The 18,869-nt window shown below is 34.2% G+C and overlaps 1 protein-coding gene across 2 annotated transcripts in view; it reads right to left on the reverse strand.

Moving 5' to 3' along the window:
* The window catches only part of RB1 (RB transcriptional corepressor 1), a 139,917-nt gene that overhangs the window by 83,324 nt on the left and 37,724 nt on the right, over nt 1-18,869 (reverse strand). The window contains exons 5-10 of one of the 2 annotated variants that reach the window (XM_072760553.1): nt 13,388-13,426; nt 12,352-12,419; nt 7,792-7,902; nt 5,236-5,378; nt 2,998-3,075; nt 265-374 (exon numbers count right to left, since the gene is read on the reverse strand). In XM_072760553.1, the coding sequence (XP_072616654.1) occupies nt 265-374; nt 2,998-3,075; nt 5,236-5,378; nt 7,792-7,902; nt 12,352-12,419; nt 13,388-13,426 (549 nt within the window). The remainder of the gene's footprint in view (nt 1-264; nt 375-2,997; nt 3,076-5,235; nt 5,379-7,791; nt 7,903-12,351; nt 12,420-13,387; nt 13,427-18,869) is intronic. The other variant, XM_072760554.1, reaches the window with a different exon arrangement.

Here is an 18,869-nt window from a genome sequence, read left to right on the forward strand (position 1 = left end):
AATTTTCTTTTAGTGCATGTTTTAAAATTATATTAAGTTTAATAAAAAAAAAAGTTGCTATAGAAAACAATTCAGAGAAATTCTCTATTTATTAGTACATTAATGCTTAGAATACTGTTTACCTTATTATTAGCTTTACAGAAAGGCATGTAAAGTAACTTATTATAAATGAAATTTAAAGATGATGAAGTTAAACAAAAACCTATGTAATCTATCTATATTAAAATGAACCTATCGCCAGGGAAAAAAAAAAAGAAAAAGTACCTGTCTGTAGGATCAATCTGAAGAGTTTTATCATGATCCAGAAATAATCTTGCATCAAAATCTTTGTTTTTAAGGTAAATCTCTTCATATTGTCTAGAGAGACTTTCCACCTCAAAAAAAAAAACACAAAAAACTGATGATTAATTAATCTTTTCGTATCATTACATTTCTCAATCCACAGAAGTACAGATGTAAAGACATCTTTGTACATACTTACTTTTATAATATACATAGTTCACATGCAATAAAAATAAAGCATATCTAAGTGACATTAAAACTTTCCTATTTTTTAACTCCAATTTTAAACAGATTTTATGCATGCACCTCATTCATTAGAATTTTATGTAGACAATGACCACCAATAACACAAAACAGTACTGAGATAGACTCTCAGTAAGACAAAAAATAGGTGATATTATAACCACTTAATTGTCAAGATCCTCCAAACATCCTACACATCCCTCACTGTTAATCCTCCACTATGCTTATCAATCTAAAAATATTTTTGTTTTTTTATTTTTTTTAAGAGTATTTATTTATTTATTCATAGAGACACAGAGAGAGAGGGGGGGGGGCAGAGACACAGGCAGAGGGAGAAGCAGGCACCATGCAGAGAGCCTGACATGGGACTTGATCCAGGGTCTCCAGGATCACACCCAGGCTGCAGGCAGCACTAAACCGCTGCGCCACCGGGGCTACCCTAAAAATATTTTTCAAAAGTAACAAATCCTCTTGATTATATATTCCGCTTACCTTTTGATGCACTCTAACTTCCTTTAGTTAAGTATCTTGGGCAAGAGTATTAGCCCAATTAACACATTTGCACAATGTATTCCTAATCTCAGATACTTCTTCATTTGCTAGAATCTGTAATTCTATCACAAGTTCTGATTCATAATTTTCTAATCATAATTTAAAAACGAATGCCCAGTGGACAACTATATTTGGCAGACTTCTGCTATGACTTTTAAAGTCTGAGTGTTTCTAACCTTAGAGAACTCAAATTGTATTTCAAAACGAGTGACAGGAAGAAATCTAGTTAAATGTAAACTTTTTGTCTATTTAAGGTTTTTAGGTAGAACAGTCATTCATGTTGATTAAGTTTAATCATTGTTCCTGCCTGATCTTAGTGAGGCACTAATTATCAATCACTTATTTGACTGGCAGCTATTAATGCTATATGAAAAGTGCTAGCGTAAATTTAAAGTTTATCTTAAAATTTCTAATAAAACTAATCCACTCTAAAAGAAGAAAAATTACAATGAGTGTCCAAGATTCTTTGCAGTTGTGAACAGCCTATTTTTTTTTTTTTTTGGTACATCAGTTGATAAGAAAACTCCATAATACACTTGGCCTCTTTTCTTGTCTCCAGTCTATCTTACCAGTCTTCTGCCCTGCATCCCAATCTTAGTGAATTAGTTGGTGTTCACTGAAGAGACCACACTATCACATATCACTGTCCCTTTGAATCTATTAATTTCTACTACTGGAAATGTCATTTCTCATAAAGCTACTCAGCTGAGAAATTACACCTCCAAAGTTTTCCACAAAACTGATCTGCCCCACTTCGGATTAGATGGCCTCCTCTGAGATATCACAGCGATTTGTTCATACTTCTATCAGACTCGTGCAAACTCCTGTAGTGTCCCATTTCTGTGTCTTTCTCCCACTACTACCTTAACGACAGTGACTGAGTTAAATCTCTTATGAATAGTATCTAGCACAATGCCTGGCATATATTAAGCACTCAATAAATAACTGTTGGATGAATAAGTTTATTAATTCAAGGACTAGCCACCAAATCGGGTCACAGAATCAGCAGACTAACCGACTTCATGTCTTTTGGTCTTGGTAACTAATGCCAGGTGCTTCTAAAACAGTGGTTTGGGATCCCTGGGTGGCGCAGCGGTTTGGCGCCTGCCTTTGGCCCAGGGCGCAATCCTGGAGACCCGGGATCGAATCCCACGTCGGGCTCCCGGTGCATGGAGCCTGCTTCTCCCTCTGCCTGTGTCTCTGCCTCTCTCTATCTCTCTGTGACTATCATAAATAAATAAAAATTTAAAAAAAAAAATAAAAAAAAAATAAAACAGTGGTTTATCCCTGAGTACTTGTTCTTCATCATTTATCTAAGCATCCTTTTCTCCACACACTTCATCTTACCACAAAAAGTTCTCAGTTGTTCTGTTCTCATTGAAGAGCAAGACATTTGAGGCAAAATGTGAAAAGAGACAGATGGATGGCACACCTCTAAGGTAAAACATTTCTGCAATATAATCACAGCTATTTCAACAGAATTTATCTTTAAGTAGTTTAAAATATTCAAAAGAGATGCTCCACAATACAGTAATGCCAATCATGTTGAGGGCATCAATCCATGGATCCTATGCTTAAGGATGTGTACCAAACTAGAATCAAATTTGTGCATATTTTGTTATACTTAACTATAATGGCATTCAGAAATTCAAAAACCTACACTTAGATTTTTGAAAAATTTCAGTAGAAATCAATTCCTAGTGCAAATTACAAATGGTGCTTATTTATATATCTGAATATATATATATAGATATATATTCAAAAAGTTTTTCTATTACTTATATAAAGTTAGTTCACCAAAATTCTTAGGTTTCTTTTCTTGAGAAAAAAAAATTAATAAAAAATAATTTTAAGAAATTAGCTACTTCTCCCTCCCAAAACACATTAACTTTTTACTAATTAAGTTTTCTTTCAGATTACCTCTGGAAGTCCATTAGAAGCTACAATTCCAAGAGAATTCATAAAAGGTATGAAATTTTTGAAATAAACATTTTTCACCTGAAAAAGATAAAGTTACAACATAGCCATTAAAATAAAAAAACTTAATCTGTCATTATTAACACTAAAATGAAAGTGTTAACTGACTACTGATCAATGACATACATTGAACATAATGATGCTTGTTTATAATTCAATTATTTACTTTTCAATTATGTGAGGCAGATTTCAAGTCTTAGAATGGGAGTAGAGAATTGTTAATGAAATAGGATTTATAAGAAGAAAATCCATTGAAACCAACTTCAATATTCTATATTTAAAAGATGATGAAAATATGGCTTGAAAAAATTAAGCAACTTGACCAAAGTTATACAGCTAGGAATGGGCAGAGCTAGAATTAAAACCCAATTTGTCATCACAGGCAAGACTCTTCTCTTCTTTAGACTGTTTCCGATTTCTTCCTAAAGCATATTTTTAGGCCACTTCACACTCATCATCTGATAGCTAGCTTAGGAATTATCAAGTCAATTATTTTAGCATAAATTCAGGAGAATAACCTGTTTCACCAGAAAATAATTTCACACACATAAAGAATACCCAGTAATTCAATTCAAAATCAAATAACAATATTTAGTAGAATGATGCAGTTTCATACAAAAGCACCCTACATTTATTAACATGGATAATAAAGGCTGTAATCAGGAAACCTGAGTCACATTCCTGGCTAAAAATTGCTATACTGGCAATGTGTTACAAAATTGTGTGTGTGTGTTACAAAATTTTAAACCACTTATTTTCACTTCCTTTTACACATTTGAGGTCTACATTTATTAAGGTGGAAATAATATCAGTTTATATCTTCAACTTCATAAATATATTGCAAGAATTAGGCTTCTGTAATACTTACTAATTTTGTTTTCTGATTAACTCCCATTTAACTTGAGTATTTACAAAGTGGGTAGTTCTACTTAACCATTTAGTGTTAACTAACCAATAATTATATAGCCATAAATGTAACTAACCAATAGTTATATAACTAAAAATGCTATGTCTAAATAATCAAGTGTCAATTAATATCAAATACTACCAAAGTTTTTAATCAGCTGTACTTTAAAAATCATTCCTATATTCTAAATTACAAAAAGTTATTTAAAATGAAAAAAATTTAAATGGCTTATGCCTGATTTTAGAAATGAAATTTAATAAGTAGTTTTGAAAGCCAGAGGATTAATAACCAGAAATTAGAAAACTGCATTTATATATATTCATTATCTTGAGGGAGTTAGCAAAAGACTGTATTAAAAAAAAATATTTCAACTACATTTTTCAGATTAGCAAAGATTGTCATTCTAGAAAAGTAAAAAAGTAAATATAGAAGTATAAAGCTGATAAATCTATAACCATAGGTGTATAGCTATACCTTTATTAAAATAAACAAAAGGCACAGTGCTAACATTAAGACAGCCCGATAAACTATTCCAATACTTCTTAAACTAGATTTTGAGATCATATTCCATTCCTTCCCAGAGTTGACAGAAAAATTTCAAAGATGCGACATCTCATACAACTATCTGGTGGTAGTGAACTGTGGGCAATATAACAACCTAGGAGAGAAACAGCATAGCAGACGGAAAGGAACAACTAGTAGCAGGTTTCCCAAAGTCTAGCCCTGTTAGTAATTAGCTATCAGTCTCTAGAAGCTCACTGACTCATTACTACAAGGAGGCTGAGTACATGATTCCTAGGATTCCTTCCAATTCCAACACTCCAGATTCTACGAACAAGATAAGCGATTCCAGGGTGTTCATGTGTATTTTCTACCAGCCTTTAACATCTACTATAATATTAGGAAAGGGCGTGTAGGCTGAACAGAAATTTAACGTTGATATTACTTATCACTAAACCAAAACACCAGGGTTTTCTTAGCAGGGTATTTTAAAACATTAGGAATCATCAGTAACCACAGAGGAATCAAAGAACAAATTCATTTGAAAACTATTGCCATAATGATGTATCTTTCAGTGATTCCTGAGTAAGGGAGCTACCTCTCTTTAAAATCAAAGTAAGTCAATATGAAAAATAAATTTTTTCTAAATATTTTGCTGCAAAAGAATTGGCACTAATTACAAAAGCAAGCTTGTCATGAAAGAAGTATATACTGATAGGAAGAACTTACATCTAAATCTACTTCATTTTAAAGAAATCATGAAGTTAAATTACCTCATCTATATTACATTCATGTTCTTTACAGAGAACTTCAATAATTCTTGTATCATTTTCTAGTTGTTTTGCTATCCGTGCACTCCTGTTCTGACCTCGCCTTGGTGTTCGAGGTGAACCATTAAAAGGTATTACAGCTGTTTCTGTAAAAATGGTAAATTAGATAAGAACAATTGTACATTCCACTGTATAAAATAATGAAGTATTCTAACTTGGGAGATCAGAAATAATCTTAGTAACATTCTGCTACTTTTATTTATTAGGCTTCATTAAAAGGCTAACAGTTTTATCTATTTATTGAATATCTATTTTAAGTTATGTACTGATAATAGTTTTTGGCATCCCTATTCTCTTCTACCCCCAACTAGTCCAAAAAAGAAACTATAAAATATTTAAAGCCTGATAGGCAAATATGGAGAAGGCAAGGGAAACAGCCAACTTAAAAACTAATTCTAAATGTATCCTATACTCAGTCTGTAAAGAGGAAAAAAATCTTTTCTATCTTGAAGAGTCTTAAAAAGAATAAGTATTTATGGACTCAACTGCTAGACATAGTATAAAAATAAATAAATTTTTTAAAGTTTGAGCAAATACCATAATAAATAATGTTTTTTAAAAAAGTATGTAAATATTATAATATAATAAAGGGTGATTTAAAAAAATCTCCTGTATTACTTTGAGCATTCCCAGTTCAAACTGAAAGTGAATCCAGCTATTAAAGAGGTAACAGATCACTAGATATGAAAATCATTAACTGCCTCCAGGCCTGACCAACAATTTACAGGAAATTGAGAGAATACAGCAACACACTAAACTATATAAAAGGATGCAATCAGAAAAAAATTAAACCACAAGAAACTCCACAGAATAAACTATCTAATTATTTAATAAATAAATTATAAGGAAAAAAAGAGAAAGATGAATGGAGAAGGAAGTTTTTTAAAAGTCTCCAAAGTATATCAACCAATCATAAGGTAAAGATCTTATTTAGATTCTGATTTAGCCAACCTATAAAAAAGTTTTAAAATCACTTTTAAAAGACAATTGAAAATCTGGACACTATCTAGGTATATTGTGGTACTAGGTTAGGAAACACTTTTAAGTGATTTTTAGGTGTGATAATGGTAGTTATTATGCTTTTTAAAAAGACTATGTTTTTGAGGTACATACTAAAATTTATAAGGATGAAATGGTAGGCAAACATGTGCTTCAAAATAATATAGTTAATGCAACTGGACAGCAGATGGGGCTACAGACTGACCAAAGTTATATGCTGAAGGTGGTAATTAAGTACATGGGGGTTATTATACTATTGTCTACTCTTATATTCACTTGAAATTCTCCATAATAAAAAGTTAATTAGAAGTTTACCTTATTCAATTTATCACCTCATCCTGGTTTCTCTTTAAGACAGCACTTAGAGAATTAAAATGTACTTTCGAATAATCCGAAAGAACAAAGCCTGTCAACCTAAACTAATATCTGACATCAACTTGCTAAATTTGTAACAATGAAAAAAAAAAGTGAGGGAATAAATATCATCTTGGCAGACTCAGAAATTTTTAAAATATATTTGTTTTCTATTTTTTTTCTCCTGTTTTGTATGTGGTTTCTGCTACTGACCTTTTCCTGTCAAACCATATTCAACACATTTTCAAAATTCTGCTCCAGACTTCATTTTTTCATGAGGTTATTGTTCAAGAAGATTAATTAGGCTTCAGCTTTTCAGGCATTTCCAAAAACACTGAGACTTCATGTTTTGAATTGTCCTCTATTATTTTTAGTATTATTAATACTTTAATCATTTTAGGACCAACAGATCAGTTCCGCTTTACTTAAGTTTACATTTCTCTGTAGTATAAGTGATTTTGAAATTCTACTGTTGATGCCACCAAAAGAAACAATGCCATTTTACGAGGAATATACTCATCTTTCCTTAATGCTATCTATTCCAGCAACAGTTTTTTTTTTTATTTTTTATGTTTCAGTTTTTTTAGTAACAGTTACTTTCATTTAAAAACACTTCCCACCTCATGACCCATTAAGGTAGATCAATTACAATTCATATGCAAAAAAAAAATTTAGTCACATAATAATCGTAGCATCCAATAACACGAATTAGGTAATCTCCTCCTGCAGAATGAACTACTCTTTCTCATGAAGTTTCACTCCTATCTCTGTCTTACCTCTTAACTTCCTCTTTACTGAGAATATCCTACCACAACTTCCCCTAACACCCAAATGCTATCTACTCTTCAACACTCAGTTCAAATCCACCTCTTTTATATGATCTTCCTTGGTCTTCTCCAGCTAAAAATCTTCCACACTTCCTGAACTCTCATAGTATTAATGTACTTTGGCCCAGACTACTTACTGATGACTACCTTATTTGTTTTATCTCTACTATTATATCTTATACTACTTGAGGGCAGAGTCCATGTTTGATTTATTTTTTATCATCCCTTCAGCTCTAGAAGCATGTTTTGGTCCTAGTCAACATTAAATAAACAATTGTTGGGTGATGATGGAGATGCATAAATTATGTACAATACTTACTGTATGGTTCTTTAAGCAATGCAGGAGGTGAGAGTTTAATAAAATAGTCAAGGACACAGAGCATTAACTGAAATGAGATGACGAGATCATCCTCCATTTGTAACACTTCCCCTGAAAATAAAATAGGTTTATAATGTAAAGTAACAGATTAGAGATTGAGATTGAGATGTTTAAATCAGAGAGAATTGTGGGTATGGGAATATGCAAATATTGACTTGTTCCAGAATCGCTAGAGGCATGTTAAAGAACTTAAATTTTTTTTTTGTTTTGCAAGAACTCAGATTTGAAATATATAAAAATACACATACAAATATATGAACTTATGAAATTATAAATGAAGCATAAATCTACTATGAGAATTTTACATCTAGCTATTATTATTATTATTATTATTATTATTATTATATTTCATGCCCTATGTCTACATTCATTTTGTTTTTTGCTTTTCATTTTTATTTTTTCTTTTTAAGATTTTATTTATTTATTCATGAGAGACACAGAGAGAGGCAGAGACACAGGCAGAGGGAGAAGCAGGTTTCATGCAGGGAGCCCGATGTGGGATCCGATTCCAGGACCCAAAGGTCACGACCTGAGCCGAAGGCAGATGTTCAACCATTGAGTCACCCAGGCATCCCAGTCTTCGCTTTATTTTTTTTTAATTTTTATTTTTTTAAATATTTTATTTTATTTTTATTTATTCATGAGAGACACAGAGAGAGAGAGAGAGAGAGAGAGAGAGAGAGAGGCAGAGACACAGGCAGAGGGAGAAGCAGGCTCCATGCAGGGAGCCCAACGTGGGACTCGATCCCGGGACTTCAGGATCACACCCTGGGCTGAAGGCAGATGCTCAACCACTGAACCACCCAGGGATCCCCAGTCTTTGCTTTTTTTAAACTTATTTCCAGTTTTGGTAAGAGCTATGGAATTTATTATTTCTGAAAATAATTTTTTTAAAGATTTTATTTACTTATTCATGAGAGACAGAGAGAGAGAGGCAGAGGCACAGGCAGAGGGAGAAGCAGGCTCCATGCAGGGAGCCCGACGCAGGACTCGATCCCGGGTCTCCAGGATCACACCCTGGGCTGCAGGTGGTGCTAAACCACTGCGCCACCAGGGCTGCCCCTGTGTAATATTTTTAAAAGAAGTTTAATTTGGCTCACTATTTTCTTGGTATCTGATTGCTAGACCATTAATAATCCAAACAAATACTGAAAGTATAGAAACAATGTGAGAAAACAGATAACCCTGCATCAGGTAGGTTTTTTAGATCCATATGTATACTGCAAACATGTTTGTAATAGACTTAGAAATTATTAAGAAATACCACAGAGGTAAAGAATGATAAAGGACTTGTAGTTAAAAATAGTAGGGTAAAGTCATATCAAAGAATTGTCCTCCAATACCCAATTAAATAAAATGAAAAAAATGTACTAAGTGACAGTAACAACATCAAATTTGAGAGCTATTGATTCAGAGTATCTTCACCTTCTCTTCTAACTTGGAGGGAGTAGAAATTGCTAATGATGGGATAAGGTAAAGCAGAAGAAATAAAGGAAAGCTAACTTTCTGACAAACACAGAGATTCTAGTGTGCAATGCTGAACTGGGGACCAATCCAAATCCCAACACAATCCCACTATGGAAACAGGATGTAATTATCACTAGAAGTGTTCTATTTTAGAGTTCGTTTTAACAAAAATCTTGGAACGACAGACTCATATCATTCCAGATGAATTCTCCACTTTCTCTCTCAACCTCTGACTAAAAGTATAATAAAAAGCCTGTACATGCAGGGGTGCCTGGGTCGCTCAGTCAGTTAAGCATCTGCCTTCAGCTCAGGTCATGATTCTGGGATCCTGGGATCGAGCCCCCCCCCCCTTTTTTTTTTAAATTTAAAACTCTTTATCCAAGTCACCATCCAAAGCAGGATTCTTATTCATTAATCCTATGTTTTGCTCACCTTCTTCAACGAACCTGTTATTCTACAATGAGGTACCCGTGTGAGGCACCTTTTGTACCCAACATTGATTGGTTGCCAAGCAGACTGCTGCCACCCTGGGGACGCTCATGATTTCTCTTGCCCTTTCTGCTAAAAAGAGGGGAATTCATGGTACAGGGTCAAGGGCAAGGCGGGAGAGTAGAGTACAGATCCAGCCTAATAGAGATTTGAGGTGAACAGTAAGTTGTCTCTGTTCCATCCATCAGCAGCAAAAGTACTTAAGTTGAAAGTACTCAGGCTCCCTGCTCAGTGGGGAGTCTGCTTCTCCCTCTCCCTCCCCTCTGCTTGTGCTGTCAAATAAATATAATCTTAAAAAAAAAAAAAAAAAGGCTGTACTCATTTTGTAGCTCTTTAGAAAACACAATCAGCCAAAGATAAAAATGCAAAGTGAGTGAAAAGAGATTTATTCACACTACATCAGAGAAAACAGAACATCACACACCAACCACGCACGGCAGAGAAAGTAGAACATCAGGTCAGGGCTGCCCACATAACATGGGGGAGGGAGTAACATGGGGAGAAGGGAGTAGGCGAGAAGCACAGCGATTATGCAAACATACTACAGAAAAGAAAAAGAAAAGAAAATATAGAGTCACAACATACAAAAGAAAAAAGGCAGAGAGAGAACTTAATCTAGAAGATAATCTATCAGAAGAAAATGCCATAGGACTCCTTGCACTAAGAAATAAAAAACGAACTGTATAAAAACAACAAAAAGCTAAGGAAAAACTGAGAACCAAATAACACCATTAAAATATAGTTTAACTCAAAACAGAAGAAAAGCTTGAGACAGAAACAGTTCATAAATAAGAAAAAGACCAAAGAACAGAATAATAAGAGAAAAAAAAGTAAATATGGAGGACAAAAACAATCCAACATAAGATAGTTAAGTTCCTGAAACATAACAGAATAATACCTAACTGAATAGAACAATATTTTAGGGGCAGCCCGGGTGGCTCAGCAGTTTAGCGTGGACCTCAGCCCACAGCCTGACCCTGGAGACCCGGGATCGAATCCCACGTCGGGCTCCCTGCATGAAGCCTACTTCTCCCTCGGCCTGTGTCTCTGCCTCTCTCTCTCTCTCTCTCTCTCTCTCTCTCTGTGTGTGTGTGTGTGTGTCTCATGAATAAATAAATCTTTTTAAAAAAAGAACAATATTTTAAAATGTAGTGTGTTAAGAGGTTTTTGAAATGAAGAGCAGAACCTGCAGTTTAAACAGAGGTACCGTGTTAGAAGAAAAACTAATATGGAATAATAAAATCAAGAGCTATTCTAGTTAAGGTACTGAGCCTCAAATTTTTAAAAAAATCAAGTACTCAGAAAGTGAGTGAGGTGGAAAATTAAAGCTAGTCTCCTATTTCTCAACAGCAATGTTCAATGCCATAAAACAGTGTCCTGAGGAAAACTAGTATGACACAAGAATAGCATAGACAGCCTAGTGGTCCTTCAAGTATAAAGACTACAGACATGATTCATAAACATGACAAATACAGGGAATATAGCGCCCAAAACCTTTTTTTGAAAAATTCCTTCTTGGTAAAAATCAGCCAGCTAAAGATGAATCAAAATAAAGAACTCAGAAATGGAGAAGTTATAGTAGAGGAGTGGTGATAAGCTTATAATCCAAAGATATACAGAAGTGAGACTAAACAGGTAATTATAATTATAGAATGGAATATAAATGTCATTATCATTGGTAATGTAATGATAATAAGCAAATCTCAAAGTGGGGGATGGAGAGGTAACAGGAAGAGTGGTAATACTGTACTAACATTCTTTTTCTTCAAAGCAGATTAATATAAATTGCTTTAGGTCAAAACATAAACTTAAATACAATGAAGATTCTAACCTTAATTTTTTTAGTAATGCTTTTTCATAATCTTAGAAAAATATTCTAGGAAATAATACTGTTTAAGTGACAAAACACTGTTCTAAATTTAAGTAATTCCCCCCCATTTCGAATATAAATAATAGTGAAAGGCAATATAAGGGAAGGGAGAAGAAATGTGTGGGAAATATCAGAAAGGAAGACAGAACATAAAGACTCCTAACTCTGGGAAATGAACTAGGGGTGGTAGAAGGGGAGGAGGGCGGGGGGTGGGGGTGAATGGGTGACAGGCACTGAGGGGGGCACTTGATGGGATGAGCACTGGGTGTTATTCTGTATGTTGGTAAATTGAACACCAATAAAAAATAAATTTATTAAAAAAAATTCCCTCCATTTCTCTTGTTATTTTCTTCTGTAAAGTTTGAGTAAAATTATATAAAATAATTTATTATTTGAATTATGTATCATGAATATGTATCATTTTAATAAGAAGAGTAACTTTTTTTTAAAAAAGGAAGAATAAAAGGATATTAAAAGCAGAAATAAAATTAGAAATTTCCAAAGTTGCTTACAGTGCCAGAATTACAAGAACTTATTAATAGGTAGCAAGCCACACAGAGGATTGGGGGGGTGTGGGGGAGTAACATTAAACTGAATAACAAATTTTGAACCTAGTCCAAAATAATTTTTATTACATTTGAAACACTAACATGTAACAAACATAGTGACTTTACCTTTAGCTAGTAAAAATGTGATCCAAGAAACTTTTAGCACCAACACAGAGTTTATTTCAGTAGATATCCTAGTAAACAAATAGAAAGGAGAAAAAAAATTATTCTGACAGTTTTCCAACTATCTTTTTTCCTTTTTTTACATTATAGGCCTAAGTTGATTGCATAAGAAAATACAATCCATTTTAAATGCACAACTTCCACATTAACTCAAGTTGTCTCAATTTAGTGTTTCTACCAAGATATTTATATTTAGCCCATAAAGTAGCATATATTTTATAAAGGAAATATTTAATATTTATATTCTAATCTAAAAAGATGCACAGGAAGTGGTATACTATGATGTACTTGGTTTCTAATTAATACTTTTCTGCTCTTTTCTAATTAAAATCAGCACTTAAGCAGAAAAATGCAGGTTTGGGTGACTCTAGTTTACCAATTTAACACTATGCCTTGATAACCTGTTGGTATTAACAACTGGAATAGATTAATATAATTAATAAACATGTAATTTCCCTTTGTATCTATCATCTTCAATACTACTAGTTCAGTGAGGCAGAAAATCTCATACACTACATTCTGTTTCCAAAGAAAATCTCTAGAGCTCTTACATGGGTATTCTGTCGGAGTATATATCATACATTAAAAAAAATAATTTGGAAATTTTAATATACACTTTCACATTTAGTCACACAAACTATGCTCTCAGTCTTAATAAAGTTAATAAAGTGCCAATAACAAACACTAAAAAAAGGTTAAGTCAGTGAATTTGCATGTTTCCCAGAACTGGTGATATGTTGCACTGAATCAACTTTCACCCTATTAGTTCTCCTTGTAGTAAAGGGCAGATATTTCATATCATTTTCTTTGTGAGAAAATAAGTAATCTGCATAGGGTTTAAATCTACAACCTTAATTTATGAAGTAGCATGCTATAATCAATCAAACTAACCCTGGCATTATCAACATGTTAGTGATTTTTCCAGAAAAATCTTTTAAGAAACCAAAAAGATAAAAATAATATGCTCTGAACTACTTACAAACTGCTGGGTTGTGTCAAATATATAAGTTCACATGTCCTAAAAGGAAGAAATAATTATATTAACATTATGGCTTTTTTAAAAGTTACTTTTAAATTCTTAATCTTTTTTTTTTTTTAATTCTTATTTACTATTTATGATAGTCACACAGAGAGAGAGAGAGAGGCAGAGACACAGGCAGAGGGAGAAGCAGGCCCCATGCACCGGGAGCCCGACGTGGGATTCGATCCCGGGTCTCCAGGATCGCACCCTGGGCCAAAGGCAGGCGCCAAACCGCTGCGCCACCCAGGGATCCCTAAAGGTTACTTTTAAATTCTTTTCATAATTTAGGGATCAATTTTATCATGCTTTATTCATCTTATTTCAAGAAATCTACATTTTAGGGGCACCTCGGTGGCTCAGTCAGTTGAATGTCCAACTCGTGGTTTTGGCTCAGGTCCTGATCTCAGGGTTGATGGATGGAGCCCTGCGTTGGGTTCCAAGTTCAGCAGCGAGTCTGCTTGGGATTCTCTCCCTCTCCCTCTGCCCCTCCCCCTACTCATGCACACACTCTCTCTAAAATAAATAAATCTTTTTTTTTAAAAAAGTAAACATTTTAAAGACCAAAAAAGTATATTACTATTTAAAAAGTTAAGGTAGCTTTTTTCCAATACATGACATTTCACATATCATTGTAATATCTAATTACAAAAGGACTGAATTCCATATGTGCATTTGTAACTCAGAATACATTTTGTAATTAAATCTTCATCTAGTGAGAATCCCAGAACAGGTCATAAAAGCTTATTTAACTATTAGCCTTAATAAAATAACTCAGTTTAAAAGTATTATAAAGCCTTCGTTTAGGACAATGGCATAGTAAGAATCTCCATAGATCTGCTCCCCAGTGTAATAACTATAATTGGTTGAAATTACTTAAAAAATCATTTAAAGTCTCTAGAAATTCTCCTAAGGGCATAAAGCAAAAAAGGAAACATTTCTTCAAGAAAATCTACTAACTCTTGGCAAGAACAAAAATAGTCTGTGAAATTCAAAGTAAAACTCACTTCCTCCGCCCTTCCAGTTCAGCATAATGAAGCTCTACCTCGGGCAGGTGCAGCCAAGACACAGGACTCCCTCTCTCCCCAGCTATCAGCCTAGGACTATCACTCTGGGAAAGGAAAGTAATGAGCATTTCTATTTACTCCCAGCTTTGTGTTGCAGAAAGTCTATACCAGGCTAGAGGGCTCCCTTCCTCCACTTAGCCCCCACTCATAAGGCAAAAGTTCTATTACAGGCACAGCAGATCAAATATACTGAGGCCTTGACTTCTCTTACCCCAATTAGTTCACAAGACAGAGGTTTCAGACATGAAAGGCAATTTGCAAAGACCAAGGACTATTACCTCTTCTCAGTAACACTCTTAAAGCAAAAGTGACATTCCAAGAGAAGAGGACACTGTTCCCATTCTGATCTCCTGAGCAGTGACACAGAAAAGTTACCCAGGGGAGAGGCAAGTCTTAAACCCTTCCCCTTTCTTTTTTAAATTCAAGAGACATCAAGAATGTGGAGGGGAGGGAGAGTAGAGGAAGAAGAGAGGAGACTTGAGCACAGAGCCCAACATGGGGCCCAATCCTAGGACCTCGAGATCATGACCTAAGTCAGACACTTAACCAACTGAGGCACCCCAAGAAAAAAAGAGTTCTAAGCTCTCTCCACGGGAATTAACTTCATTTGGAACACAGTGTGGGGACGTTCAAGTCTAAGTGCTATTGAAAACAATGGAAATTTTGGTGATGAGCAAGTTAAGAGGAGGCTAGTAGTTCTATGAAAGCAACAAGCTAAATTCTAGACCACCTAGGAGAGAACCAGAGGAAGACACAGCTAAGGAGAGCTCTCCTGGAAAAAGAACAAGCCTCAAGGCTGACGTCAAAGAGTATTCTTGCATAGGAAGCCAAACTTAATTGGATCAGACTGTGAAGCAATTTGAGATGTAGGATATTGTCAAAAACAGCAAAACAATCAGCAATTAGTGGAAGGTAACAGCTAGGTATTAACATGAGATCAGGAGAAAAGACTGTCAAAGAGAACCCCTTGAAAATGACTCACCCCAAAGCGGCTGCCACATGCCCAATGGCTACACTGAAGAGCACTATCACAGGCTACACACTATGGGACAAATAGACTTCACTAAAATAATACAGCAAGGCCACTATAAACAAACAACCACAACAGAAAGCCCCAAGAGAAAGGAGAACCAGTACCTAGACTTACTATAGTGTTTTCAAAAATGTTTTTAAAAATAAATGAAATATGCAAAGTTGGAAAGTATGAGGGAAAAAAAACAGGCAAAAGAAACTGCATTCAAGAGAGCCCAGGGGCCAGACATAACAAAGACTTCAAAGGAGCTATTATAAATATATCCAAAGAATTAAAAGTAACCATGCTTAAGGAAGAAAGATATTCTGACATTGTTTCATCCAATAGAGAATATCAATAAAGAAAAATTATTTCAAAAGACCCAAATGGAAATTTGAGTTGAAAAGTACAGTAACCAAAATGAAAAATTCCCTAGATGAGCTCAACAGTAGATCTGAGCTGGCATAAGAAAGAAACACCAAATTTGAGGTTAGGTCAAAAGAGATTATGTTGTCTGAAAAACAGAGGGGCGGGGGGGGGGGAGAAGAAAAATGAAGAGGTTCACAGAAATGTGGGATGCCAAAAAAATACATCAACACATGTGTAATGTGAGTACCAGAAAGACAGCTGGGATGGGGGAAGTGTTGGGGGGCAGAAAGAGCAGGAAAAAAAATTTTTTTTTTAAAGATTCTATCCATTCATTCGACAGAGAATATGAGAGAGAGAGAGAGAGAGAGAGAAGTGCACAAGCAGATGGAGTAGCAGAGTGAGAAGCAGGCTCCCACTGAGCAGAGAGCCTGATGCTGCCTTGATCCTAGAACCCCACAAGTGACCTGACTTGAAGGCAGCCGCTGACCGAGCCACGCAGGCACCCCTAGAAAAAATATTTAAAGAAATATCTGAAAACATCCCAAATCTGATGAAAAACATTAATTTACACATCTAAAAAATATAAACTTCAAGTAGGATGAATGTAAAGAAATCCACACCCAGATATAACACAGTAAAATTGTTTAAAAATAAAGAGAAAATCAGGAAAGTAGCAAAAGAAAAATGATAGAGATTGTATAAAGGAACCACATAACATTAACAACTGACTTCTCATGAAACAATGAAGATCAGAAGGCAGTAGGATTACGTATTCTCGGGGCTGAAAGAAACAAAAGTTAACTTAAGAGTCATACCCAGAGAACTCTCTTTCAAAAGTGAAGATGAAATAAAAACATTCTCAAACAATAAAAGAGAACTTTTTTGGGAATTTGTTGATAACAGACTCACTTTCCAAGAAATACTAAAAGAAGTTCTTCAGGCTGAAAACAAGTAACCCAAGACAGTAATTCATATCCACATGAAAAAACAAAGAGCCCTGGAAAAGGTAATTATGTTATTATAAAAGATGGTATAATTGAATACTTCTCCTTTCTTCTCCTAATTGACGTAAAAAGCAATTGTATAACATGGTATGAATATAATTGTGATGTTTGCCTATAACATATAGAATGTGATGTAGTTGACAGTAACAGCACAAAGGAGACAGGGGAGATCAAAGATGTATTGGAGTAAACAAATGACACTAGATGGTGAAAAAATCCATGGGAACAAACGAAGAGAACAGAAATGGTAATAAAACAATTAATGTAGCAAGCTGTAAATATACGCTCACTTTCCTCTGTACTCTCAACTATTTCAAAAGACGTACAACACAAATGTCTATAAACCAATGAATGGATAAGCAAAATGTGGTAACCATACGATGAAATATTACTCCATAATAAATAGTAACAAAGTATTGAAACATGCTACAATGTGGATGACCCATGAAAACATGCTAAGCAAAAGAAGCCAGTCACAAATTCGTAAATAAAAAATTTGTTAGAAAATTACTATCTTATAATAAAAAGCAGATAGTAGTCAAGAAAGAGTTTTTATAATTATAGAAAAGATGTTGAATGCCTGATGCACTGTTCTGTTATTTTGTAACTTATCATAACTCAGAATAAAATGCTATCATACAGTAAAAGATAATTACATTCAATATTAACCCGTGCTAATTAAACAATGGCCATAAGCACTTGCAGCTACTGAACACCTGAAATGTGGCTAGTGCAAATGAAGCTGTGCTGTAAGTGTAAATGACACACCAAAGTATTCAAAAATACTTAATATGAGAAAGAGAATGTGAAATATTTCATTAATAAAATATAACTCAAATAACATAAAATATGTTAGAGTATATAAATTCGGTAATTTTTAGTATATTTACTTTGTTTTGCAACCATCACTATCGAATTCCAGATATTTCCATCATCCCCATAACAACCCCATACCTATCAGCAGTTCCTCACAACTGACAGTCACTAATTTACATTCTGCCTCTATGGATACACCCCTTGGACATTTCATACAATGGACTATATGTCCTTTTATGTCTGGCTTCTCTCACTTAGCTTAATGCTTCCAAGGTTCATCCATGTTATAGTATATATTAGTACTTTATTTCCTTTGATGGCTGAACAATAACCCACTTTTTGACTATTATAAATAACAATCTTGCTATGAACATTAGTGCACAAATCTGTGTGAATGATACATGTTGAAATGAGGGATCTCGGGACTTATGGGTAAAATAAAATGTTAAAAATTAATTTCACTTCTTTTAACTTTTTGTAATTTAACTACCAGAATATTTAAAATTCATGGCTCATATTATATTTCTCTGTGACCGTATTAATGAAGCTAGAAATAACTTTAAAAGCTACTGTTTATCAGCCATCAAAAAGAATGAAATCTTGCCAATTGCAATGACATGGATGGAGCTAGAAAGTACTATGCTAAGTGAAATATGTCCATCAGAGAAAAACAAATACCATATGATTTCACTCATATGTGGAACTTAAGAAACAAAACAGATAAACATAGGGAAAGGGAAGGAAAAATAAAATAAGATAGAGAGGGAGACAAACCTTAAGAGACTCTTAACTACAGGGAACAAACTGAGGGTTGCTGGAGGGGAGGTGGGTGGGGGATGGGCTACATGGGTGATGGGCATTAAGGAGGGCATCTGTTGTGATGAGAGATGAGAGAACTCAGTGTCAGATGTAGGTGATCAATCACAAAATTCTACTCCTAAAACCAATATTACACTATGTGTTATTAAACTGGAATTTAAATAAAAACTTTTTAAAAATCTACCACTTATTATGCACTTAATATATACTGGAAGGTGAACTAACCAGTAATATTTTCTTACTTAATTCTCACAATTATCCTACAAGGAAAGTATTACTGGCTGTATTTTAGATTGAAATTGAGGTTTAGAGAAGTAACTTTTCCTAGCTCACACAGTCAGTAAATGATTAAATTA

Source organism: Vulpes vulpes, chromosome 6 (assembly GCF_048418805.1).
Source record: "Vulpes vulpes isolate BD-2025 chromosome 6, VulVul3, whole genome shotgun sequence".
NCBI classification, from domain to species: Eukaryota; Metazoa; Chordata; class Mammalia; order Carnivora; family Canidae; genus Vulpes; species Vulpes vulpes.